General features: G+C 49.4%; 1 protein-coding gene across 6 annotated transcripts in view; it reads left to right on the plus strand.

The window, feature by feature from the left end:
* The window catches only part of asmtl (acetylserotonin O-methyltransferase-like), a 125964-nt gene extending 122407 nt beyond the window's left edge, over positions 1 to 3557 (plus strand). For all 6 annotated transcript variants that reach the window (XM_078402061.1, XM_078402056.1, XM_078402060.1 and 3 more), the window contains one exon: positions 3191 to 3557. In XM_078402061.1, the coding sequence (XP_078258187.1) occupies positions 3191 to 3405 (215 nt within the window). In that variant the 3' untranslated portion in view covers positions 3406 to 3557. The remainder of the gene's footprint in view (positions 1 to 3190) is intronic.
* The last annotated feature ends 24194 nt before the right edge of the window (positions 3558 to 27751 follow it).

The raw sequence follows: 27751 nt of genomic DNA on the forward strand, positions 1-27751 counted from the left end.
GCCCAGATGGTATATCTGGGCGAGTACTAAAGTCTTGTGCTACTCAGCTTGCTCCAGTGCTCACCACAATATTCAACCTCTCCTTGGCAAAGTCCGTGGTCCCTGCATGCTTCAAAAGATCCATCATTGTACCGGTGCCAAAGAATGCCTCTCCAGCGTGTTTAAATGACTACCGACCGGTGGCCCTCACCTCGGTTGTCATGAAATGCGTGGAGAGGCTAGTCAAGAAGCACATCTGCGCCCTCCTTCCTCGCAACATGGATCCACTACAGTTCGCATACCGTCCGAACAGGTCCACGGATGATGCGGTCTCCCAGGTTCTACACACCGCTCTCTCTCATCTGGACAGCCAGGGGGGCTATGTGAGGATGCTGTTCATTGACTTTAGTTCAGCATTCAACACAATAGTCCCCAGCAGACTGGTTGAAAAGCTGCTGGAACTGGGGCTTAGCACCCCTCTGTGTGCCTGGGTCCTGGACTTTCTCACTGCCAGGCCCCAAGTGGTCAGGATGGGGGAACACACATCTAGCTCCCTCACCCTGAACATAGGATCCCCCAAGGGCTGCGTCCTTAGCCCCCTACTGTACTCCCTGTACACACATGACTGTAGGGCCAGGTTCAGCTCAAACTCCATCATCAAGTTTGCTGATGACACTGTGGTGGTGGGCCGGATCTCCAACAACGATGAGAAGACCTACCGGGAGGAAGTGGCTGATCTGGCACTCTGGTGTCAGGACAATAGCCTCCTCTTGAATGTCACTAAAACAAAGGAGCTGATTGTGGACTTCAGAAGGGCTAAACATCCAAGGACGTACACGCCACTGGAGATAAATGGGTCTATTGTGGATAGGGTGAGCAGTTTCAAATACTTGGGAGTCCGCATCGCAGAGGATCTGACGTGGGCAACGCACATTGCCGCACTGGTGGGTAAGGCTAAGCAGCGCCTTTACCACCTTAGACAACTGAGGAAATTCAGAGTGTCGCTGAGGATCCTTCATTGCTTCTACTCTGGGGCTGTAGAGAGCATCCTGTCCGGCAACATTACAGTCTGGTTTGGGAACAGCTCTGCCCAGGACAGGATGGCCCTGCAGAGAGTAGTGCGTTCGGCAGAACGCACCATGGGAACTACACTCGTCCCCCTGCAGGACCTATACATCAGGAGGTGCAGATCCAGAGCAAGCAAGATCATGAGGGACCCCTGCCACCCCAGTAACGGACTGTTCCAGATGCTACGGTCAGGCAAACGCCTCCGCTGTCACGCTGTGAAAACGGAGAGGATGAGACGGAGCTTCTTCCCACAGGCCATCAGGACTGTCAACTTTGATAACCCCAGAGACTAAATTTTTGTCGACACTTTTTGTGCTATGTTAGTAACTTATTAACTTTATTTATATGCTGTAACTGTAATTCTTTTTGTGCACAACCCGCAGGCATTGCCACTTTCATTTCACTGCACATCGAGTATGTGTATGTGACAAATAAATTTGACTTGACTTGACTTGACTTGACCTGTACCATTCTCCACCCTTGTGACTTAGATATTTAACCAAAATATACTGTATTTCCATCCGCTAGCCATCTCTATTGATTATCAGTTGTGTCCTATTTGTGATTATTTTTTCGTATCTTTGCACTTTACAATGTCGGCACAAATTTTCCCAAATACTCCTCCAACAATAGTACACCGCCTCCATTCTATGACACTGTGCTGTGGGACTGTTTTATTGTTGCTGTGCCTTTTCGAACATAGACCAGTACAGCACAGGAACGGGCCCTTTAAGCCCACAAATGTTGTGCCGAACATGTTGGAGGTTTTGGAGGTTTCCAAAGGAAGGCAAGCGATAATTGATAGAGACTGGTATCGAATGGAAACAAAATTGAAAACATACTGTTTTTAATCTTCCGCAGAGATTTCGCAGCAGCATTTTTCGCTGTCCCCAGAGGCTTTGTTTGCTTCCTCATCAACAGGAGAAGACAATAGACAATAGGTGCAGGAGTAGGCCATTCGGCCCTTCGAGCCAGCACCGCCATTCAATGTGATCATGGCTGATCATTCACAATCAGTACCCCGTTCCTGCCTTCTCCCCATACCCCCTGACTCTGCTATCATTAAGAGTAATTTGCATTGATATGTTCTTTCATACAAAAATAATGGACTTTGAACCTATGCAAGATATCGGCGAGACCAAGTGCAGGCTCTGCAATCGGTTCGCTGAACACCTCCGCTCAGTGCGCCTAAACCTACCTGGTCTCCATTTTGCTCCACCCCCCCCACCCTCCCATTCCCAATCTGACCTTCCTCCTCCATTGTCAGAGTGAGGCCCAGCACAAATTGGAGGAACAGCACCTCGTATTTCGCTTGGGTAGCTTACACCCCAGGGGTATGAACATTGACTTCTCTAACTTCAAGTAGCCCTTGCTTTCCCTCGCTTTCCATCCCCTCCCCCTTCCCAGTTCTCCCACCAGTTTTACTGTTTCTGACTACATTCTATCTCTGTCCCGTCCACTCCCCTGACATCAGTCTGAAGAAAGGATCTCGACCCAAAACGTCACCCATTCCTTCTCTCCAGAGATGCTGCCTGTCCCGCTGAGTTACTCCAGCCCGTTGTGTCTACAAGATGTTGAAGTTTTAAATTTAGAACCAGTGGCTCCTTTTTCATCTGAACTTGTTTAATGACATTTTATTCTAAAACATTTATGGATTTTGGCTGAAGTAAATGTACTAAGCCTGCTTAAAGCTCCAACCGGGAAAGTAACCACAGGCATGGCAGATGGAATTTAACTTGCGTAAGTGCAAAGTAATTAATCTTTTGAGAAGTTAAACCGGGACAGGTCATGCACAGTGAATGCCAAGGTCACGGGGAGTGTCGTGGAGCAGAGGGATGGGCGTATTTTAATTTTGTTATTAGAGATAGACCGTGCAAACAGGTCCTTCAGCCCATCGAGTCCAAAGGAGGCAGTTGAGGCTGAGACGAACCCAAAGTTTAAGAAACACTTTCACAGGCACGTGGATGGGGACAGGTTTGGAGGGATATGGACCAAGTGCAGGCAGGCGGGACGAGTGTAGCTGGGACATGTTGGCCGTTGTGGGCAAGTTGGGCCGAAGGGCCTGTTTCCACGCTGTATCACTCTGTGACTGTATGAGCTTGTATCGATTGATTAATGGAACAATCTGCCCTGGGTTTTCCAGGATGTGGCCTTCTCCTGACTGAGGTTGTGCTGTATGATCGTAAGACCAAACCCTGCAAAGCTCTCCTGCAGAACCTTGGCTTGATGATGGAGAGTGAAGGGAAGGAGAGGAGTGGATCCGAGTACAAGAAACTCCTGCATAACCACCGCTTCACAAATGTGCACATCAAGCACACAGGAACTTTGCTGGATGTCATTTTTTGCACTAAGCAGTAATTCTTCTCACAGAAACGAGTTGGTCTTTTAATACATAGGAAGGAACTGCAGATGCTGGTTTAAACCGAAGATAGACGCAAAATGCTGGAGTAACTCAGCGGGACAGGCAGCATCTCTGGAGAGAAGGAATGGGTGACGTTTCGGAGTCTGAAGAAGGATCTCGACCCGAAACATCACCCATTGCTTCTCTCCAGTGATGCTGCCTGTCCCGCTGAGTTACTCCAGCATTTTATGTCCATCTTTGGTCTTTTAATACGTTTGGTTTTCCCTCTCATTGGGGGTGGCAGCAACATTCAATCCAACTCAACGTTGTACATTCTGTGAAATGAATGCAATATTAAATGAGCGTTTCATGTTTGGAAACTTTATTTTAAATATTTCTCTTGTCTTCATGCACACCACAGTTTAGATTTAGATTTAGATTTTAGATTTAGAGATACAGCGCAGAAACAGGCCCTTCGGCCCACCGGGTCCGCGCCGCCCAGCGATCCCCGCACACTAACACTATCCTACACCCGCTAGGGGTAATTTTTACATTTGCCCAGCCAATTAACCTACATACCTGTACATCTTTGCAGGCCATTCAGCCCTTGACGTCTACGCCTGCTCTTAGAGCCATTCCATCATTCCCATTCCACCACTTGGTTCTCGTGATGTCACCCCGGCCATTCCCTCTTCTCCCCTCTCCCATTGGACAAAAGGTATCGAAGCATGAGAATGCTTTTGGATGCTTTCTGGGATAGGTGAATCCAGCAAATCCTACTATGAGGATACTGGTGCTGATGATGTGTTCCGTCTGACTTGTAAAGGTTCCACCTCATCCAGAAAGGGTTGCAGAGCCACAGGTATCTAAAGCCTGCCCTCCCACACTCTCTCTGCACTGCATTCCGTCTCCCTTCCCATTTCAGTACTCGTTAGCACCCACTGCTTGGAGTAATTTTGAGATTCGTATTATGATTGGGGTTCTTTCCTCGCTCCCTAATCCCAGCTTGCTGGACCTCATCCCATCTTGGTAATTGGTACCAACCTCATCAAATTCCTCATCACCTTCCTTCGCCCAGTTTTGTAGCCATTTCAGTGAAATGAGTGTAATGTCCCGTCAGATCTGTTAGTCTTGTGTCATGTTCTGTGTTTAGATTCTCATTTCAGGTCCCTTGACTTCCTGCCATTGTAATTGTCAGCCCCGCCTTGATTGTTTCCACCTGTGTGCCCTTACCTCATGTATATATAGTCCACGCCTCCCTTTGTCCTGTGTCAGTTCGTATTGTGATTCATGTGCTCTGATTCATGTGCTCTGATTCATGTGCTCTGATTCATGTGCTCTCGGTCGTAGTATAGCTAGTAAGTAATTTTTGTAACCAATGTTTTTGTAGCTGAGTAAGTTTAGAGTTTTTGGTTCGAATCGCAGTGTTCTTTAATGTGAAAATTAAAGAACGCCTTTATTTTCTCCAAATTGACTCTTGTGTGTGAGTCGTGCGTTTGAGTCCAGTTCCTGTGTGCCCCAGAGCATAACAGAACGAACTGGCCATAATATGGACTCAGCCGACTCTAAGATTTGGAAATCAGCCCTTGCCAACCAGGGCACTAAGATCCAGCACCAGGAGGAGCAGCTGCGCTCAGTCAGTCACGGGGTGCGCGAGCTGAACGATAGACAAAGCGAGTTCCAGTCATCAGTGACGACCCAGATTAACCACCTCGCTGTACAACTCCATCAGGTTCTGGCTCGTCTCGACCCAACCTCGGCAGCTTCTCCACTGGCTCACGTTGAACCTTCAGCCGGCCATCCGCCTGCTGTTCCGGCCACACCTGCGAACCCCACGCTGATTCTACGCCTGGCTTCACCAGATAAGTTCACTGGAGACTCGGAGAATTGTAGATCATTCCTTGTACAATGTGATCTCCACTTCAAGCATAACCCTGCACACTTCCCCTCAGACCAGGCCAGGGTAGCATTTATTGTGTCCCATTTGACGGGACGAGCCGCAGCATGGGCCACTGCGGAGTGGTCTCGGGGCTCCACAGTCTGTCAGGATCTAGACCTCTTCCAAAGAACATTTAGCAGTATTTTTGATCACACTTCCTCTACTAAGGAAGCTTCCCGAGTCTTACTGCAGCTAAAACAGAACACTCGCCCAGTGATAGACTATGCCATTGACTTCCGAACCCTTGCAACAGACAGTGGGTGGAATATGCCTGCACAAGTGGATGCATTCATGAATGGGTTGTCGGAGGCTATAAAGGACAGACTCACCTTTTGAGTTACCCGTGATCTAGAGAAATTAATTACCAGGGCTATTCGTGTCGATAACAGGATAAAGGAAAAGAAAAGACACCAGGCTGCTGATCGTCCTCCCAATCACCAGGGGCGCTCCTCCGGGTCCTTCACACCGAAGAAGTCATCGTTCCCTGTCCATCGCTGGCCGGAGAAAACAGCGTCCTCTCAGCCGTCGGAGGAACCCATGCAGCTAGGACGAACCAGGCTGACTCCGGAGCAGCGACAGCGCCGCCTGAAGGACGGAGCCTGCTTTTACTGCGGTCAACAAGGACACCGTCTGGCCGACTGCTCGGTAAAAGGGGGTGGCTCACCAGTGAAAAGGAGGACACTGGTGAGCCTATTCCCCGTTTCGGACTTACCTCCTCGACCTCTGACACAGGCCACCCTCACTCTGAATCAGCAAATTGTGACTCGGGGGGTTTTGATCGACTCCGGAGCCGACGAGAGTCTCATGGACTGGAGTCTAGCTCGATCGTAGAAGGTTAAATCTGTGCCCTTGTTGCAACCTATTGTGGCGAGCGCTTTAGATGGACGTCAGTTGTTTGAGATAACTCATCGTACAGAACCTGTCAAAGTCATGTTCAATGCTAACCATGTGGAGATAATGTCTTTTCACTTGTTTGACTCAGCTCAACATCCCTTGGTCTTTGGTTTCCCTTGGCTGCAGAAACACAATCCTCAGATTGATTGGCGATCTGGTAAGATCAGACGATGGGGGGTTGAGTGCACACAATCATGTCTTGTTGAACCAGTGAACAAAGGGGTGAGTTACGGGAAGATCGGGGCGGTTTTGGGAATAAATGTTCTTAAATCTGAAGAAATAAAGATTTCTAATGATGATGATGACTATCCCGATCTGTTGAAGGTTCCACCCTGTTACCATGAACTGAAAGAGGTGTTCAACAAGTCCAGGGCCACCACCCTACCTCCTCATCGACCTTTCGACTGCGCTATCAACCTGCTGCAGGGGGCCCCAATTCCCAAGGGGCGACTGTACTCCATATCCGGCCCCGAGAGGAAGGCGATGGATGAGTACATTGAGTCCTCCCTGAGGACGGGCATTATTCGCCCGTCCTCCTCGGCAGCAGGCGCGGGGTTTTTCTTTGTGGGCAAGAAAGATGGGTCACTTCGTCCCTGCATAGATTACAGCTTCCTAAACGAGATTACGATCAAGAATCGTTACCCACTTCCTTTGATGTCTTCTGCTTTTGAACTGTTGCACAATGCCAAAGTATTCACTAAACTAGACTTAAGGAATGCATACCATCTAGTGAGAATCAGAGGGGGATGAGTGGAAAACTGGGTTTAACACCCCTAACGGGCACTACGAGTATTTGGTGATGCCGTTCGGATTAACCAATGCCCCCGCAGTCTTCCAAGCTTTTATGAACGAGGTCCTCAGGGAATTTCTCAATGAGTGTGTTTTTGTCTACCTTGATGACATTCTTATCTTCTCTCCAGACATACAGTCTCATGAGTGTCATGTCAAGTGTGTGTTGCAGAAGCTCCTAGCTAACCATCTGTATGTGAAGGCCGAGAAGTGCGACTTCCACGCAGACACAATGTCCTTTCTGGGCTACATTATATCGGCCGACCACATCCAGATGGACCCTGGTAAGGTCAGTGCGGTGGCCGATTGGCCCACCCCCACTAACAGAAAAAAGGTGCAACAGTTTCTCGGATTTGCAAAGTTTTACAGACGTTTTATTAGAGACTTCAGTGCTGTTGCTGCTCCTCTGCACTCTCTCACGTCTTCCAAGACCCAGTTCCAGTGGAATCCTCAGGCCAAAGCCGCCTTCCAGCGCCTCAAAACATTGTTCACCAACGCTCCTGTTCTGACCATCCCAGATCCCCAGAGACAGTTCATTGTGGAGGTGGATGCCTCCAACGAGGGGATTGGGGCGGTACTTTCCCAGAGAGCGGAGAAGGACAACCGGATTCATCCCTGCGCCTACCTGTCACGTAAGTTGACCCCCGCAGAAAAAAATTACGATGTCGGAAACAAAGAACTGCTGGCGGTCAGAGCCGCATTGGGGGAGTGGAGGCACTGCCTGGAGGGGGCCGAGCAGCCTTTTCTGGTATGGACAGATCACAAGAACCTGGAATACATCCGTAAAGCCAAGAGACTCAACTCACGTCAGGCCAGATGGACTCTGTTTTTTAGTAGGTTCAACTTTTCTCTGTCTTACAGGCCCGGTTCCCAGAACACAAAACCAGACGCCCTGTCCCGACTTTATGACCCTGAACCTGATACCAGAGAACCCGAACCCATCCTGCCACTTAACCGTGTGGTAGGAGCGGTGTCTTGGCAGATCGAAACAGATGTGAAGCAGGCTAATGATGAGACTCCAGCACCGAGTGGCTGTCCTACTAACTGTTTGTTTGTTCCTGTGACATTGCGCCCCCAGGTAATCCACTGGGCTCACACGTCCCTGCTCACATGCCATCCAGGTGCCAAGAGAACTGTTTTTGTGGTTAAACAGCGTTTTTGGTGGCCTTCACTTGAGAAGGATGTAGCTGAATATGTGGCCGCCTGCCCTGTCTGTGCAAGGAGCAAGCCCTCCAGACAAGCCCAAGCGGGCCTGCTGCACCCACTTTCAGTCCCTCAGAGGCCCTGGTCCCACATCTCCATTGACTTTGTTACTGGGTTGCCGGCCTGTCCTGACGGTGGTAGACCGATTTTCAAAGATGGTACATTTTATCGCTGTGGCCAAGCTCCCCTCTGCCAAAGAGACGGCAGAGGTAATGATGTCTCACGTTTTCCGTATCCATGGTTTCCCTACAGACATTGTCTCGGACCGAGGTCCTCAGTTTGTGTCCAAGTTTTGGAGTGAGTTTTGTTCCCTCATAGGTGCCACCGTCAGCCTGTCTTCTGGTTACCATCCGCAATCCAATGGCCAGACTGAGCGGATGAACCAGGAGCTCGAGACCTGCTTGCGCTGTCTGATCGCGCAGAACCAGACCACCTGGAGCGACCATCTCATCTGGGTCGAGTACGCACGCAACACGCTTCCTACGGCTGCCACGGGACTCACACCCTTCCAGTGTGCCTACGGCTACCAGCCCCCCTTGTTCTCGGCTTATGAGGGTGAGGTGACGGTGCCTTCTGTCCACGCCATGATCCGACGCTGTCGCCGAATCTGGGACGGAGCTCGGAGGGTTCTACTCCGGGGTCAGTCCCGGATGAAAGCGGCAGCCGACCGCCACCGCAGATCCGCTCCGCATTATCGCCCAGGCCAGAAGGTATGGCTGTCTACAAAGGACTTGCCACTTCACGTCCACGCCAGAAAGCTGGCTCCAAGGTTCGTGGGTCCATTTCCCATTTCGAAAGTCATTAACCCTGTTTCGGTCCGTCTACAACTCCCCAGGTCATTAAGGGTTCACCCTACATTCCACGTCAGCAAAATAAAACCGGTCAAGGAAAGTGCACTCGTGCCCGCCTCCAAGCCCCCTCCACCCCCCCGGCTCGTCGACGGTGGTCCGGTCTACACAGTTAAGGCACTTCTTGCAGTCCGCAAGAGAGGTCGCGGTCGCCAGTTTCTGGTCGACTGGGAAGGCTACGGTCCTGAGGAGAGGTGCTGGATTCCTGCCAGCTTCATTTTGGACAAAACTTTGATCAAGGACTTTGACAAGACTCATCCTGACCAGCCTGGACCGTCAGGAGTCGGTCCTAAAGGGGGGGGTAATGTAACGTCCTGTCAGATCTGTTAGTCTTGTCATGTTCTGTGTTTAGATTCTCATTTCAGGTCCCTTGACTTCCTGCCATTGTAATTGCACGGGTCGCGCAGTACGTCACCGACCCGCCAGAAACCGGCAAGTATGCGGGCCTCAAGTCGCTGCTGCTGAAAACCTTCGGCCGCAGCCAACAACAGCGGGCCAGCACACTCCTGCACTTACCTGAGCTCAGGGACCGACCGCCGTCGGTCCTCATGACGGAGATGATGACTCTAGCGGGAGAACACACCAAATGCCTCATGTTCGAGGAGGCATTCCGCGAGAAGCTGCCAGAGGACGTCCGCGTAGTCCTACCAGACGTTACTTTCGGGGACCCGATGGATTTCGCAGAAAAGGCGGACGCACTGGTCGCGGCAAAGACGAGGCGCCCCGGCTCAGTAAATCGGGTTTCCACACCGGTGAGCGACCGACCGCGCGGCCAAGATGGCGCCCATCCGCCCGCCACTTTTCAAAAAACCCGCCAAACTGCTACGTCGACGGCGGCCATTTTAAAACAGGCCCGCGACATAGAAACACACCAGCGCGGCTGGTGTTTCTTTCATAAACGGTGGGGAGCAGCGGCACGCAACTGTAGAAGCCCCTGCACGTTCTCGGGAAATGCCTCGGCCGATCAAATGTAGAGGCAATCTCGATCGGCCAGAACCATCGCCTCTACCTTGCTGAGCAACATACCGGTACTGTTTTCCTCGTGGACACCGGGGCGATCGTCAGCATTGTGCCTCCATCCTGCCAGGAAGCGCGATCAAGTAAGACCGGCCCCCCACTCATTGCGGTGAACGGCAGCCCTGTCCGTACCTACGGAACACGGGACATGTCCCTGTCCTTTGGTTCCAGGACCTACAACTGGACTTTCATCATCGCAGATGTAGGCCAGGCAATCCTGGGAGCAGATTTCCTTTGGGCTTTCTCATTGATCCCTGACGTCCGTGGGAAGAGCCTGCAACCGTCGTCCAGTAGCGTTGACCCTCCCGCTCCTTCGGTTTCCATGTCATCCAGCCCGACCGTCCAGGCCATCACCACGACCTCCGACCCGTTTGCTGCGATACTCGCTGAATTCCCGGAGCTCCTAGTCCAGCGTTTTGACACACCTGCCGCCAAGCACGGAGTCGTGCACTTCATCCCTACGGAGGGACCGCCTGTTTTCGCCTGAGCCCGACGCCTACCCCCTGATAAGCTGGCAGTCGCTCGCGAAGAGTTCCTCACTTTGGAACGGCTGGGAATCGTGCACCCGTCGAACAGCCCGTGGGCCTCACCGTTACACATGGTCCCAAAAGCATCTGGGGGTGGAGACCGTGTGGCGATTACCGACGTCTGAACGCCATCACCACGGCTGACCGATACCCGATCCCGCATATTCAGGATTTTTCCGCCAGCCTGGGGGGGTGCCACGGTATTCTCAAAACTGGACTTAGTCCGAGGGTATCACCAGATCCCGGTTCGCCCCGCAGACATCCCTAAGACCGCCACGATCACCCCGTTCGGGCTTTTTGAGTGGCTGCGGATGCATTTCGGCCTCAAAAACGCCGCCCAGGCACTTGTTCCAACGCCTCATGGACCATGTGGGTCGGGGTATGCCTCTTGTGTTCATATATCTGGACGATATTCTCGTGGCAAGTCGGTCGGCTCACGAACACCGGTCCCACCTGCGCTCCATATTCCAAAGGTTGCAGGACCACGGTCTGATCCTACACCCATCCAAATGCCAATTCGGACTATCCTCAGTCGATTTCCTGGGCCATCGGATCACACAGGCCGGTGCCGTTCCCTTGCCCGAGAAGGTGGCTGCTATCCGCTCTTTTCCCCGCCCCGACACTATCAAAGGGTTACAAGAATTTGTAGGAATGGTGAATTTTTACCACCGATTCGTCCCGGCGGCAGCTCGGATCATCCGCCCCCTTTTCCAATGCCTCGCGGGTAACCCCACCGAGCTCGTGTGGTACCCTGCTGCCGACGCGGCTTTCGCGGCGGCCAAGCTGGCCCTCGCGAACGCCACCATGCTCGTCCACCCGCGCTCCTCTGCCCCCACCGCCCTCACCGTCGATGCCTCCGGCGTGGCGGTGGGAGGCGTCTTTGAACAGCAGGTTAACGGTCTCTGGCACCCTTTGGCCTTTTTCAGTCGCCAGCTCACTCGCCCCGAAATGGCTTTCAGTGCCTTTGATCGGGAACTCCTGGCCCTCTACCTGGCGATCCGTCATTTTCGCTATTTTTTAGAGGGTCGCTTTTTCGTGGCCTTCACTGACCACAAGCCACTGACGTTTGCTTTTTTGAAGGTTTCCGATCCGTGGTCGGCCCGCCAGCAGAGACACCTCACTTTCGTTTCGGAATTTACCACCGACGTTCGGCACATTGCGGGTAAACTAAACGCGGATGCCCTGTCCAGACCGGCGGTTTCCCCGGTTGCCGAGGTAAGTTCCGGGGTGGATTTCCAGGAGCTCGCGGAGGCTCAGCGCCTGGAAGACACCCCCTCCCTGTACCCCCACACCACCTCGGGGTTGCGGTTGGCACAGGTAACCTGTGGTCTCACTCGTACCAAACTCTGGTGCGATATTTCTCTGCCACGCGCCCGCCCGGTAGTGCCCACTTCCATGCGGCGCCAGGTTTTTGATACCATTCACGGCCTGGTACATCCGTCCATCCGGGCCACTTCGGCTCTGGCACGGGCTGCGGAGGCAGGTGGCCTCCTGGTCCCGCTCCTGCATCCCTTGTTAAACCTCCAAGGTACACCGGCACACTCGGCCCCCCGTCCAGCAGTTCACGGTCCCCGCAGTCCGATTCCTCCACATCCATGTGGATCTCGTCGGCCCGTTACCCCACTCCAGGGGCTACACCCACCTCCTCACGGTAGTCGACCGGCCCACCGAGACCGCGCCGCCCAGCGATCCCCGCACATTAACACTATCCTACACACACTAGGGACAATTTTTACATTTACCCAGTCAATTAACCTACATACCTGTGCGTCTTTGGAGTGTGGGAGGAAACCGAAGATCTCGGAGAAAACCCACGCGGGTCACGGGGAGAACGTACAAACTCCGTACAGATAGCACCCGTAGTCAGGATCAAACCTTTGTCTCCGGCGCTGCATTCGCTGTAAGGCAGCAACTCTACCGCTGCGCCACCGTGCCGCCCATCGTGCCGCCACAGTGTAGGAAGGAACAGTGGTGGCTGGTTTACACCGAAGATAGACACAAAGTGCTGGAGTAACTGCGGGACAGGCAGCATCTCTGGAGAGAAGGAATGGGTGGCAGGATATTTGTATTAGGCATTGCACCAGAGCAGTGTCACCACGGCAACTGTGAAAGCCTTTCACGCACAAAGTGAAGCTCACAGGCTTCGATTTTACCCAAGGGCCCATTTGAAGCCGAGGCGTTAGCAAACTGGCTTTGGCTGATGGCTTGTGTTCAAAATTTCGTCTTGTGATTTTCAGTGTCTGTGTCGCTACCAGCTTTTGAAGTTGAATCTGATTTGTGCCAATGTTGACATGAAGACTTTTGCCGTGCCTTTATTCTGCATGCAATGTGGCAATATCATTCTTCTTTTCCTTCTGCGAATTGCTGTCTTACTTTCTGCTCTCTTTTTATCCATTTCCCCCCCTTATCCTCAAACAATGTTTAGTTTATTGTCACGTGCACCGTTGTACAGTGAAAAGCATTTTCATTGCTTGGAAAGACTATACTTGATTACAATCGTGCCGTCCCCAGTTTACAGATACAGGATAAAGAGAATAATGGTTAATGTGAGATAACGTCCAGTAAAGTCCAATTCTGAAGGTGTGAAGACGGGTCTCAACCCGAAACGTCACCTATTCCTTTTCTCCAGAGATGCTGCCTGACCCGCTGAGTTACTCCAGCGTTTTGTTCCTTTCTTCTTTGTTGTTTTTTAGTATGTGTTAGAAACATAGAAAATAGGTGCAGGAGGAGGCCATTCAGCCCTTCGAGACAGCACCGCCATTCATTGTGATCATGGCTGATCTTCCACAATCAGTAATCAGCCATGATCACAATGAATGGCGGTGCTGGCTCGAAGGGCCAAATGGCCTCCTCCTGCACCTATTTTCTACGTTAAATGTATGTTTTAGTGTTCATTAGTTTGTTTTATGTGGGTGCTGGGGGAAACTTTTTAAAATCTCTTACCCCGATGGAGATGCGATTTTTTTAAAAAAAAATTCCGTATCGTATCTCCGTCCGCGCAGTGGCCTAACATCGAGGAGTTGGCGGCCTCTTGCTGGAGATCGACCAGGAGCTCCAACACACGGGAGCCTGCGGGACTTCCCATCGTGGAGCGGGCGATCCCTTTGCCAGGGATCGACCTCTGAGCTCCAACCGCGGGAGCCTGCGGTCTCTGGTCAGAGATCGACTTCGGGAGCTCCAAGCTACCGGACCTTCGACCGCCCCGACGCGGGAGCTACGATCGCCCCGACTGCGGATGGTCCGATTGCCCCGACCGTGGGAGAATAAAGAGGGAAGAAGATTAGACTTTATTGCCTTCCATCACAGTGAGGAATGTGGGGAATCCGCTGTGGTGGATGTTTATGTTAACTTTTATGTTGTTGTGTGTCTTGCTGCTTTTATTTTTAGGATGGCTGTATGGTAATTCGCATATCACTGTACCTTAATTGGTGCACATGACAATAAAAGACCTTTGAACCCAGGTCTCTGGCACTGTAAGGCAACACTACCCCTGCGCCACCGTGCCGGCTCTGTCAATCCTTCCGTCTGCTGAAAAAGTAGACACAGGAACCCAAGTTAGTTGTCTGGATGTTGTTTTCTCAGGGTTTACTCCGTTAATTGAACACGTGAGTGGGAACTCACACGGAAATTCACAACAACCGCTTAATTCTTTGACAATTTACACCAGAAATGTCACAACATTTATATGAAAAGCCTGCTCTGGTCAGCGGATATTCTCAAGCCTCACAAATAAGATAGCTATCATTTATTTCCTTTTGATGACGTGGGCTGATTATCAGCTCTGTGTACCACAGAAGAAAAAAAACCATAGAAAAATAGGTGCAGGAGGAGGCCATTCGGCCCTTTGGGCCAGCACCACCATTCAATATGATCATGACTGATCAACTGAAATCAGTACCCCCTTTCCTGCCTTTTCAATGGTACAGGATGTGAAGCAGGGACCAGAAAAGTAACAGGTTAATCTCCATTGGTTGGTTTACTGTATACACTTACAAGCATAGAAACATAGAAAATAGGTGCAGGAGTAGGCCGTTCGGCCTCTCAAGCCAGCACCGCCATTCAATATGGTCATGGCTGATCATCCAAAATCAGTACCCCGTTTCTGCTTTTTCCCCATATCCCTTGATTCCCTTAGCCCGAAGAGCTAAATCTAACTCTCCCTTGAAAACATACTAACCCAACATTTAAGAAACAGTTAGACAGGTGCATAGATAGGACAGGTTTGGAGGGATATGGACCAAGTGCGGCAGGTGGGACTAGTGTAGCTGAGACATATTGGCCGGTGTGGGCAAGTTGGGCTGAAGGGCCTGTTTCCACACTGTATGACTCAATCACTCTGAAAATGATTATGGAGGAGAAAACAGAGTTATTGCTTCCAGCTGATGATACTTCATCAGAACACCCTTTCCATACAGCGTTGAAACAGGCCATTAAATCAGTCCTTGGCGTATTGTGTGAATATTGAGTATTTGAGTGTTATGTTCGGTTTAGGTCACCCTGCTTTAGGAAATATGCTCTTAAACTGGAAGTAGTGCTGAAAAGATTTATGAGTGTATCGGTATTAGTTTATTATTGTCACATGTACCGAGATACAATGAAAGGCTTTGTTTGCGTGCTGTCCAGTCAAATCATACGAGTGCAATCAGCCCATAGACAAGGACACCAGGTTTAGCAAAGGCAAAAGTAAACACAGTTCAGAATATAGGGAAAGTGTAAATTAAAAAAAGTGCAAGTTCTGCAACGAGATGTATTGGCAAATTGAGGCCACATGCTTAGCTTGTGAGAGGACTGTTCGATAGTCATATATCAGCAGGGAAAGAGCTGTTCCTAACTCTGGTGGTAAGTGCTTTCATGACCATAAGACATAGGAGCAGAATCAGGCCATTTAGCCCATCGTGTCTGCTGGCCCATTAGATCATTGCTGATCTATTTGCCGTCTCAACCCCATTCTCCTGCCTTCACCCCGTATCCTTTGACACCCTTACTAATCAAGAACCTATCAATCTCCGCTTTATAGATACACAATGGCATGGCATCCACCAATATCTGTGGCAAGGAATTCCACAGATTCATCACCCTCTGGCTAAAATAAATTCTCATCATCTCCTTTCTAAAGGAACGTCCTTTTATTCTGAGGCTGTGCCCTCTGGTCCGAGACTCTCCCTCTACTGGAAACATCCTCTCCACATCCACTCGATCTAGACCTGGATGGATTGGCAACTCATGGCTACGTGCTCAGCTTGTGAAGGGTCTGCTCAATAGTCTGATAACAGCCATGATCACATGATCAGCCATGATCACGATGATCAGCCATGATCACGATGATCAGCCATGATCACGATGATCAGCCATGATCACATTGAATGGCGGTGCTGGCTCGAAGGGCCGAATGGCTTCCTCCTGCACCTATTGTCTATTGTCTATTGTCTATTGTCTATAGCAGGGAGGAAGCTGTTCCTAAATCTGGTAGGATGTTAAGTTTAGTTTAATTTAGTTTAGTTTAGTTTAGTTTAGAGATACAGCTGGAAAACAGGCCCAACGGGTCCGAGCCGACCAGTGATCCCCTTACCTTAGCAGTATCCTACACATTAGGGACAATTTACAATTTTTACCAAATTTGTACGTCTTTGGAGTGTGGGGGGAAACAAGATCGTCCGGGGAAAAGCCGCGCAGTCACGCCGAGAACGTACAAACTCCATATAGAGAGCACCGGTAGTCAGGATCAAACCCGGGTCTGTGGCGCCGTAAAGGCAGCAAATTTACCGCTGCACCACCATGTCTCCCTAAACTGTTGATGCAGACTGGGGCGTGTAGGCTATCCCGCTGTTTGAAGTGGGCAACTTGCTCATTTGTTTTGTTGCTCATTGAGGGAGAGAGGTTGATGTCCTTACGCCGTCTTCATAATCTCTTTATCTTCTTCCTGCACTCCGTCTCGTCATTGTTTGAAATCCGGCCCATTACAGTGGCGCCCTTGACAAACTTGTAAATGGAGTTAGCCTGTGGCTCCCACCACCGTCACCAATGTCTAATGCCCTGGTATAAATCCAGACAAATCTTGCTCGGTAAATCTTGCAAATCTTGTGTGACAATAGACAATAGACAATAGGTGCAGGAGTAGGCCATTCAGCCCTTCGAGCCAGCACCGCCATTCAATGCGATCATGGCTGATCACTCTCAATCAGTACCCCGTTCCTGCCTTCTCCCCATACCCCCTCACTCCGCTATCCTTAAGAGCTCTATCCAGCTCTCTCTTGAAAGCATCCAACGAACTGGCCTCCACTGCCTTCTGAGGCAGAGAATTCCACACCTTCACCACTCTCTGACTGAAAAAGTTCTTCCTCATCTCCGTTCTAAATGGCCTACCCCTTATTCTTAAACTGTGGCCCCTTGTTCTGGACTCCCCCAACATTGGGAACATGTTTCCTGCCTCTAATGTGTCCAATCCCCTAATTATCTTATATGTTTCAATAAGATCCCCCCTCATCCTTCTAAATTCCAGTGTATACAAGCCCAATCGCTCCAGCCTTTCAACATACGACAGTCCCGCCATTCCGGAAATTAACCTAGTGAACCTACGCTGCACGCCCTCCATAGCAAAAATATCCTTCCTCAAATTTGGAGACAAAAACTGCACACAGTACTCCAGGTGCGGTCTCACCAGGGCCCGGTACAACTGTAGAAGGACCTCTTTGCTCCTATACTCAACTCCTCTTGTTATGAAGGCCAACATTCCATTGGCTTTCTTCACTGCCTGTTGTACCTGCATGCTTCCTTTCATTGACTGATGCACTAGGACACCCAGATCTCGTTGAACTCCCCTTCCTCCTAACTTGACACCATTCAGATAATAATCTGCCTTTCTATTCTTACTTCCAAAGTGAATAACCTCACACTTATCTACATTAAACTGCATCTGCCATGTATCCGCCCACTCACACAACCTGTCCAAGTCACCCTGCAGCCTTATTGCATCTTCCTCACAATTCACACTACCCCCCAGCTTAGTATCATCTGTGTGGCACAGTGGCACAACAGTTGAGTTACTGCAATACAGCACTTACAGCGCCAGAGACCCGGGTTCGATCCTGACTACGGGTGCTGTCTGTATGGAGTTTGTACATTTTATGGGGTAGGCCATTCAGAACTGAGATGAGGAAAAACTTTTTCAGTCAGAGAGTTGTGAATCTGTGGAATTCTCTGCCTCAGAAGGCAGTGGAGGCCAATTCTCTGAATGCATTCAAGAGAGAGCTGGATAGAGCTCTTAAGGATAGCGGAGTCAGGGGGTAAGGGGAGAAAGCAGGAACGGGGTACTGATTGAGAATGATCAGCCATGATGACATTGAATGGCGGTGCTGGCTCGAAGGGCCGAATGGCCTCCTCCTGCACCTATTGTCTATTGTCTATTGTTCTCCCCGTGACCTCGTGGGTTTTCTCTAAGATCTTCGGTTTCCTCCCGATGTTCAAAGACGTGCAGGTATGTAGGTTGATTGGCTTGGTATAAATGTGAATTGTTCCTAGTGTGTGTAGGATAGTGTTAATGTGCGGGGATCGCTGGTCGGTGCAGACCCGGTGGGCCGAAGGGCCTGTTTCCGCACTGCGTCTCAGAACTAAACTAAACTAAACTTGCAAAAAAAAGGAGCTGAGCCTGTAAGCCTCCTCCTGCCAGCCCAAAACTTCTGCTTCATTGTTCAATGGTTCAATGGTTTATTTATTATCGCATGTAACAAGGTGCCGTGAAATAATTTTGTTTTTGCATACTGCTCAGCAAAACTATCACCATACATAGTGTAAGTACCATCTGGTACAGAATGTATAGGACAGCTCAATGAGTCTACAATGCAAGAGGCACCATTTTGGCGCCATTGTACAGTCCCAGCTGTAGCCGGTCACAAAGTCCTGTTGCAGCCATCGCCTCCATTCCAGTCATCCGTCGTCCCTCTCCTCGCCCGGCCCTCTTCACCCCTTGCTCCCCGAGGGGTTGGTTCCACGGGTTCCCTGGAAGATTTCCAGGACCGCTGGGCACCGCGGGGGATTGGATGTATCCTGGTTGGGGATTGTAATATAATTGTATAATAGTTTCAATTGGTATATTTGTTTTTTGTATAGTATTCTGGTCGTGGGTTCTGTTTTGGTTTTGTTGTATTGTATATATTATTTTAATATTTGAATAAATATTTTTGATTAAAAATTTAAAAAAAGAAAAAAGAAAAAAGTGGCAATCGGTGCTTCAGAGTACCGTAGTTGACGCTTTGCTGCAAATTTTGCCAGTTCCGTAGAACTACCCAGGGTGGACGACGAGGATGTAAAGCAGCTCCCACAGCCATATTCCTTCTCAGTGATTTCAATGCTTGCGTCCATCACAGTGAGCTGGTGACTGGAGGAGACTCACTGTGATGGATGTTTCTTTTTGTTTCTTTTTGTTTGGTGTTGGTTTATGATTGTGTGTGTTATTGCTTATTTTTATTGCTCTTATTGTTGGACTGTGGGTAATCATTCACTTCACTGCACATTTATGTGTATGTGACAAATGAACTTGACTATTGACTATCACAAGCAGAGACTCCAAGCCAAACTGCGTGAAGCTCTCCCTGTGCCTGCATGCGGTTTCACTGGGTCCTCCCACATTCCAATGATGTGCATGTTGGAGATCAATACTGTCCTAGATAGAACTAGTGCGCAGGTGATCGTTGGCAGGTGCGGATGTGGAGGGGCCTGTTTCCACGCAGTACCTCTAAAACAAAGTTAAATCTGATTCACTGTTGGTAAGTTTTCTCCTTTGTGGGTATTTCTATGTCATAATCATAATCCTACTTTATTAGCCAAATATCTTTCGCAACGTACGATGAACTCCAGTTGAGAAATAAACCTGTCTGCTATATTTCCTGTGTCTAATGCAACACATCTCTTTGTAATCAACTGGCAGACAGGAACATTTCTAATTTTTCTTCAGAATGGTGCCAAATACTGTTTGGGATGCAGAAACGGACAGTCTCAATTCTGTGTTTTTATGCTACCGATGTGGCCTCTTCTACGTCGGCGAGATCAAACGCAGACTAGGCGACCCACTTGGGCTCTGTCCGCCGAGTTCTGCTGGACCTCTCGGTTGCCAACCATTTTAACCACCCTTCCCATGCCCACACTGACCTTTCTGCCCTGGGCCTCCTCCATTGTCAGAGTGAGGCCACATGTAAACTGGAGGAACAGCACCTCATACTCTACTTGGTTAGCTTACACCCCAATGGTATGAACGTTGAACTCACCAATTTTAGGTGACAACCCTATCCCCACACACTCCATCCCAAATTTTCACCCCCTCTATTCCATGCGTCCACCCAGAAGCACACACGTTTCTCCCACTGCCCCACTATCATATCTATTGCGCCTTTAATTCAGTTGCATGTTTAGTTTAGTTTAACGTAGAGATACAGTGCAGAAACAGTCCATTCGGCCCGCCGGCCAACGATCCCCGCACACTAACACTATCCGACACACACGAGGGACATTTTACAGTTACACGAAGCCAATTCACTTACAAACCTGTAAGTCTTTGGAGTGAGGGGGGAAATTGAAGATCTCGGAGAAAACCCATGCGGTCACGGGGAGAGCATACAAACTCCGTACAGACAGCACCCATAGTCGGGATCGAACTCGGGTCTTCGGCGCTGCAAGTGCTGTAAAGCAGCAACTCCACCGCTGAGCCACTAAATGATTGGATCGGTTAGGATAAGTGGAAGACAGGATGCGAGTGGCTGTGTGTCTTGTTGATTTTTACTTAGTTTGGTAACTCAAATTTCACTGCAGCTTAATTGGTGCATGTGACAATTAAATTGAATCTTGAATCTTGAGTGTTCACCATTTGCATGAGTGAATTAATCGCCTGTCGTTTACTTTATTTAGTAGATACTGGTAGCAGAGGTGGTGAGAGCAGGTATTGATGGGGGTGGGTCTGGGTCTGGGACACCAGAACCAGCTGTTGAGCCTTCCCGAGATGTCATGGGCCTAACTCAATGAAACACCAGTGAAAGGAGGTGCCCACTTAATAACCCCAATGATATACTTGCATCTACAGTCAGTTTTTTAAAAATGTGTTTGTTAACATGTAGGCAGCTGTTTCTTGCATATGGATTTAGGTATTGTCCTTAGCAGTAGTTTGTATAATCAGTTTAGATAGGACTTTTGCTTTGGGCTTGGTTTTCTTGGTTGAGTGCTTATCCTGGTGTTATAGCACAAATATGTGTTTTAATTGTAATTTAATGCACTTACATTAAATTACAATTACATTAAGCAAGGATTAAGCCAATCCTTGCTTAATGTTAAAAAATCAATAAGAAACTGCAGCTACTGGAAATACAAAATTCCAATTTTGCGAGGATTTTCTGCTCAATTTCTAGACTCGATGTTATTCTTTGGGAGCTTTTTTCCCTGACAACATATAGGTCATGATCACATCAGCATGATTGGCTCCAAATCATAGTGTAGTAAAGTCATAGAGTCATAGAGTGACACAGCGTGGAAACAGAGCCTTCACCCCAACTTGCCCACACCGGCCAACATGTCCCAGCTACACAAGTCCCAGAACAAGGGGCCACAGATTAAGAATAAGGGGTAGGCCATTTAAAACTGAGATGAGGAAAAACTTTTTCAGTCAGAGAGTTGTGAATCTGTGGAATTCTCTGTCTCAGAAGGCAGTGGAGGTCAATTCTCTGAATGCATTCAAGAGAGAGCTAGATAGAGCTCTTAAGGATAGCAGAGTCAGGGGGTATGGGGAGAAGGCAGGAGCGGGGTACTGATTGAGAATGATCAGCCATGATCACATTGAATGGCGGTGCTGGCTCGAAGGGCCGAATGGCCTCCTCCTGCACCTATTGTCTATTGTCCCACCTGCCCGCACGTGGTCCATATCCTCCAAACCTGTCCTATCCATGTACCTGTCCGACTGTTTCATAAATGTTGGGATAGTCCCTACCTCCTCTGGTGTTCCATGCACCCACCACCATTTGTATGAAAAAATTACCCCTCAGATTCCTATTAAATCTTTTCCCCTTCACCATTAACTTATGTTTATTAAAGTTAAATCACAGGACAATCAGCCTTGCAAGTGAGACAGTCTCTCCTTATGCATCAATCCCGCCAATGCAGAAACAAAGAACTGCCGATAGACATCTCAGGTACTACCTGTGTGGAGTTTGCACGTTCACCATGTGATCATGTGGGTTTCTTCCGATTACTGTGGTTTACTTCCACGTTGCAAATATACGTGTGGTTAATTAGACTCCGTAAATTGTTCCTGGTGTGTGGGGAGTAGATGAGAAAGTGAATTAACACAGAGCTAGTGTGAACCGATGTGATGGTAAGCATGCTTAATGGGCCGAAGGAACTATTTCCATGCTTGAATCGCAAACCTAAATGAGAAAGGTCGGCCATGGTGGCGCAGTGGTAGAGTTGCTGCCTTACAGCAATTGCAGCACCCGAGACCCGGGTTGGATCCTGACTACGGGCGCCATCTGTACGGAGTTTGTACGTTCTCCCCGGTGATCGCGTGGGTTTCCTCCGAGATCTTCGGTTTCCTCCCACACTCCAAAGACATACAGGTTTGTAGGTGAATTGGCTTGGTATAACTGTAAATTGCCCCTTGAGGATGTAAGATTGTGTTAATGTGTGGGGATCGTTGGTCGGTGCGGACTCGGTGGGCTGAAAGGCCTGTTTTTCTGTGCTGTATCACTAAACTAAAATAAACTAAACTAAATTGAGAATTGTTTAAAATTAAGCAGTTGTGCAGCTGATAGCACTTGTTGCCTGACAGCGCCAGAGACCCGGGTTCAATCCTGACATCAAGCACTACCGGGCATTAGATATATGCTCTTTCAGAGAACATCTTTGAGAAGTTAGCAAAAAAGTCATTGCACAAGGTCAGTAAAACCTGGTGTGGTAATTATACTGTGAGTTGCAAACATTGTGAAACTGAACATCTTCATAAATAACGTTGTGCTTTTGGCACTAAGTCTGATGTGTAAATGGTGTGCTTATAATTGCAATTCCTGCATAGTATGAGTGCATTCTCTGTCTCAGAAGGCAGTGGAGGCCAATTCTCTGAATGCATTCAAGAGAGAGCTAGATAGAGCTCTTAAGGATAGCGGAGAAGGCAGGAAAGGGGTACTGATTGAGAATGATCAGCCATAATCACATTGAATGGCGGTGCTGGCTCGAAGGGCCGAATGGCCTCCTCCTGCACCTATTGTCTATTGTCTATTCTGTGTGGGAACATGTCATCCATTAAGGCAAGCATCACAATTTAATAATGCTGGTCTTTTCATGTTTTTGTTTTTCCTCTGTCGCCTTGAAATTTATTTTCTTCTCTCCTCCCAAATTCTTTCATGCGTGTTACCACTTGCCTTTACAGGTAATGTGTTGAAATTACAATTTGCTTAGTAAACACAATTTCGAAAAATGTTTTCCGCCGAAGCTACTGTCAAATGTGTTCATATATTATTCTTGGAATCACCATGTCTGTATCAACTGGGTGAAAGATTCTTCACTTGACCTCACTTTAAACTCGGAGACAGCAGTAACTCAGGATACTGGAATCTTCAGCAAATCACAAAGTGCTTGAGGATCTGTGCAGGATGGAACTGGAGATGCTGGTTTACACCGAAGATAGACAAAAAATGCTGGAGTAACTCAGCGGGACAGGCAGCGTCTCTGGATAGAAGGAAAGGGAGACCCTTCAGACCCGAATCATCACCCATTCCTTTTGTCTAGAGATGCTGCCTGCCCCGCTGAGTTACTCCAGCATTTTGTGTCTATCTTTGGCGTAAACCCGCATCTGCAGTTCCTTCCCACCCAAAGAACTGCAGAAGCTGGTTTATACCAAAGATAGACACAAAGTGCGAGAGTAACTCAGCGGGTCAGGCACCAGAAAAAAAGGGTAAGATGGCGCCACAAGATGCCATTTTGGGTCAGGACCTTCTTCAGACTGATAGTGGGGGATGGGGGATGGGGGGGGGGGGATGGAGTGGGGGAGGGGAGGAGGGGCGGGAAGATGGGAAAGAACTGGAGGTGAGAAAAGACCAGGACAAATCAGATGCCTTCAGGCAGGGTGATGTTCTGGTAGGCCAATTGTTGGCTAGGGAAGAGGGTGAACTATAGGGGGATAGATAGTGGCGAACAATGGAACTGGTTCAACAACTAGGGTGTAGGAAAGAGGCAAGAGGGGAGTGTTCGTAAAAGTTACTTCTATTCGTAGATGCTGGGGGAGTCCAGAACCAGGGGTCACAGTTTAAGAATAAGGGGTCGGCCATTTAGGACTGAGATGAAGAAATACTTTTTCACCCAGAGAGTTGTGAATCTGTGGAATTCTCTGCCACAGAAGACAGTGGAGGGCAATTCGCTGGATGTTTTCAAGGGAGAGTTAGATTTAGCTCTTAGGGCCAACAGAAACAAGGGATATGGGGGGAAAAAAGCAGGAACGGGTACTGATTTTGGATGATCAGCCATGATCATATTGAATGGTGGTGCTGGCTCGAAGAGCTGAACGGCCTACTCCATCACCTATTTTTTAAATGTTTTCTACGTTTTTCTTGTCCCAACTTAACTGGGACACGATAAAAGCCAGTCCTTGGCAACACAAATGGTCCATGTGGAGAACAAGAGGTGCGGCACGGTGGCGCAGCCATAATCATATTGAATGGTGGCGCTGGCTCGAAGGGCCGAATGGCCTACTCCTGAACCTATTTTCTATGTTTCTACTTAAATTCACGAATTCGGCGTTCGTACCGCTGGGTTGTAAGCTCCTTCCTATCGAGTCCACGTCACAAGATTATAAATTGTTCACCCAGAGCTGAACACACCTCTCGACGTCTGCATACAATGGCGTCTTGCACTTCTTGTGCTTCTTGTGTGCAGTGGCGGAAAGATTGGTGGAAACAGTGGTGAAAACTGTGTGCAGTTTTGGTCTCCAAATTTGAGGAAGGATATTCTTGCTATTGAGGGAGTGCAGCGTAGGTTTACTAGGTTAATTCCCGGAATGGCGGGACTGTTGTATGTTGAAAGGCTGGAGCAATTAGGCTTGTATACACTGGAATTTAGAAGGATGATGGGGGATCTTATTGAAACATATAAGATAATTAGGGGATTGGACACATTAGAGGCAGGAAACATGTTCCCAAGGTTGGGGGAGTCCAGAACAAGGGGCCACAGTTTAAGAATAAGGGGTAGGCCATTTAGAACGGAGATGAGGAAGAACTTTTTCAGTCAGAGAGTGGTGAAGGTGTGGAATTCTCTGCCTCAGAAGGCAGTGGAGGCCAGTTCGTTGGATGCTTTCAAGAGAGAGCTGGATAGAGCTCTTCAGGATAGCGGAGTGAGGGGGTATGGGGAGAAGGCAGGAACGGGGTACTGATTGAGAGTGATCAGCCATGATCGCATTGAATGGCGGTGCTGGCTCGAAGGGCTGAATGGCCTACTCCTGCACCTATTGTCTATTGTCTAACAGGGCCGCGACGTGGACGCTCTTTCCTTGGCCCCGGTTGTAAGCCGCCCAAGCAAAATACGCAATGTTTCACCAGAATTAGAAAGCGTTTGGAGATAAGCAAGCGTCACACGGACAAAAAACAGGGGAAACGTCAAGAAAAGGGAAGTTCGGGGAAAAGACGGTAAATTAAATGGTAAAAGCGATGATGATGCAAAGAAAAGATGGGAGATAATCACTGATGTGAATGGTGCTTTAGTTAGCAGTCCTGGGTTTTATTTTTATTTTGGGATGCCTGGATTGTTTGTGTTTCGTTTGCACAGTTCGTTTATGATGCTGGTTGTGGATTTGTCATGGTTCCATTTGCTTCCATGATGTCACCCAGGAGGTGAGTCAGTGGTCATGGGAGAACCGACCCTGCCCCACTCTTCCAGCAACGGGCTGGTCCAATTCTGGTTTTAGTTTAGTTTAGAGATACAGCGCGGAAACAGGACCTTCGGCCCAACGAGTCCGCGCCGACCAGCGATCCCACCGTACACCAGCACCACCCTACACGCAAGGGACACTTTACAATTTACAGAAGTAAATTCGCCTACAAATCTGTACGTCTTTGGAGTGTGGGAGGAAAACCGGAGCACCCGGAGAAAACCCACGCGGGTCACGGGGAGAATGCACAAACTCATTACGGACAGCACCCGTAGTCAGGATCGAACCTGTGTTTCCACAGACTCTGTAAATTTTCCCCTAGTCTGTAGGGATCAGATGAGAAAGTGGATAACACGGAACTATTTTGCTGACGTGGAATGTAGGGTGAACCCTTAATGACCTGGGGAGTTGTAGACGGACCGAAACAGGGTTAATGACTTTCGAAATGGGAAATGGACCCACGAACCTTGGAGCCAGCTTTCTGGCGTGGACGTGAAGTGGCAAGTCCTTTGTAGACAGCCATACCTTCTGGCCTGGGCGATAATGCGGAGCGGATCTGTGGTTGCGGTCGGCTGCCGCTTTCATCCGGGACTGACCCCGGAGTAGAACCCTCCGAGTTCCGTCCCAGATTTGGCGACAGCGTCGGATCATGGCGTGGGCAGAAGGCACCGTCACCTCACCCTCATAAGCTGAGAACAAGGGGGGCTGGTAGCCGTAGGCACACTGGAAGGGTGTGAGTCCCGTGGCAGCCGTAGGAAGCGTGTACTCGACCCAGATGAGATGGTCGCTCCAGGTGGTCTGGTTCTGCGCGATCAGACAGCGCAAGCAGGTCTCGAGCTCCTGGTTCATCCGCTCAGTCTGGCCATTGGATTGCGGATGGTAACCAGAAGACAGGCTGACGGTGGCACCTATGAGGGAACAAAACTCACTCCAAAACTTGGACACAAACTGAGGACCTCGGTCCGAGACAATGTCTGTAGGGAAACCATGGATACGGAAAACGTGAGACATCATTACCTCTGCCGTCTCTTTGGCAGAGGGGAGCTTGGCCACAGCGATAAAATGTACCATCTTTGAAAATCGGTCTACCACCGTCAGGACAGTTGTGTTACCTTTGGAGGCCGGCAACCCAGTAACAAAGTCAATGGAGATGTGGGACCAGGGCCTCTGAGGGACTGAAAGTGGGTGCAGCAGGCCCGCTTGGGCTTGTCTGGAGGGCTTGCTCCTTGCACAGACAGGGCAGGCGGCCACATATTCAGCTACATCCTTCTCAAGTGAAGTCCACCAAAAACGCTGTTTAACCACAAAAACAGTTCTCTTGGCACCTGGATGGCATGTGAGCAGGGACGTGTGAGCCCAGTGGATTACCTGGGGGCGCAATGTCACAGGAACAAACAAACAGTTAGTAGGACAGCCACTCGGTGCTGGAGTCTCATCATTAGCCTGCTTCACATCTGTTTCGATCTGCCAAGACACCGCTCCTACCACACGGTTAAGTGGCAGGATGGGTTCGGGTTCTCTGGTATCAGGTTCAGGGTCATAAAGTCGGGACAGGGCGTCTGGTTTTGTGTTCTGGGAACCGGGCCTGTAAGACAGAGAAAAGTTGAACCTACTAAAAAACAGAGTCCATCTGGCCTGACGTGAGTTGAGTCTCTTGGCTTTACAGATGTATTCCAGGTTCTTGTGATCTGTCCATACCAGAAAAGGCTGCTCGGCCCCCTCCAGGCAGTGCCTCCACTCCCCCAATGCGGCTCTGACCGCCAGCAGTTCTTTGTTTCCGACATCGTAATTTTTTTCTGCGGGGGTCAACTTACGTGACAGGTAGGCGCAGGGATGAATCCGGTTGACCTTCTCCGCTCTCTGGGAAAGTACCGCCCCAATCCCCTCGTTGGAGGCATCCACCTCCACAATGAACTGTCTCTGGGGATCTGGGATGGTCAGAACAGGAGCGTTGGTGAACAATATTTTGAGGCGCTGGAAGGCGGCTTCGGCCTGAGGATTCCACTGGAACTGGGTCTTGGAAGACGTGAGAGAGTGCAGAGGAGCAGCAACAGCACTGAAGTCTCTAATAAAACGTCTGTAAAAGTTTGCAAATCCGAGAAACTGTTGCACCTTCTTTCTGTTAGTGGGGGTGGGCCAATCGGCCACCGCACTGACCTTACCAGGGTCCATCTGGATGTGGTCGGCCGATATAACGTAGCCCAGAAAGGACATTGTGTCTGCGTGGAAGTCGCACTTCTCGGCCTTCACATACAG

The sequence above is a fragment of the Rhinoraja longicauda genome, chromosome 7, assembly GCF_053455715.1.
Source record: "Rhinoraja longicauda isolate Sanriku21f chromosome 7, sRhiLon1.1, whole genome shotgun sequence".
NCBI classification, from domain to species: Eukaryota; Metazoa; Chordata; class Chondrichthyes; order Rajiformes; family Arhynchobatidae; genus Rhinoraja; species Rhinoraja longicauda.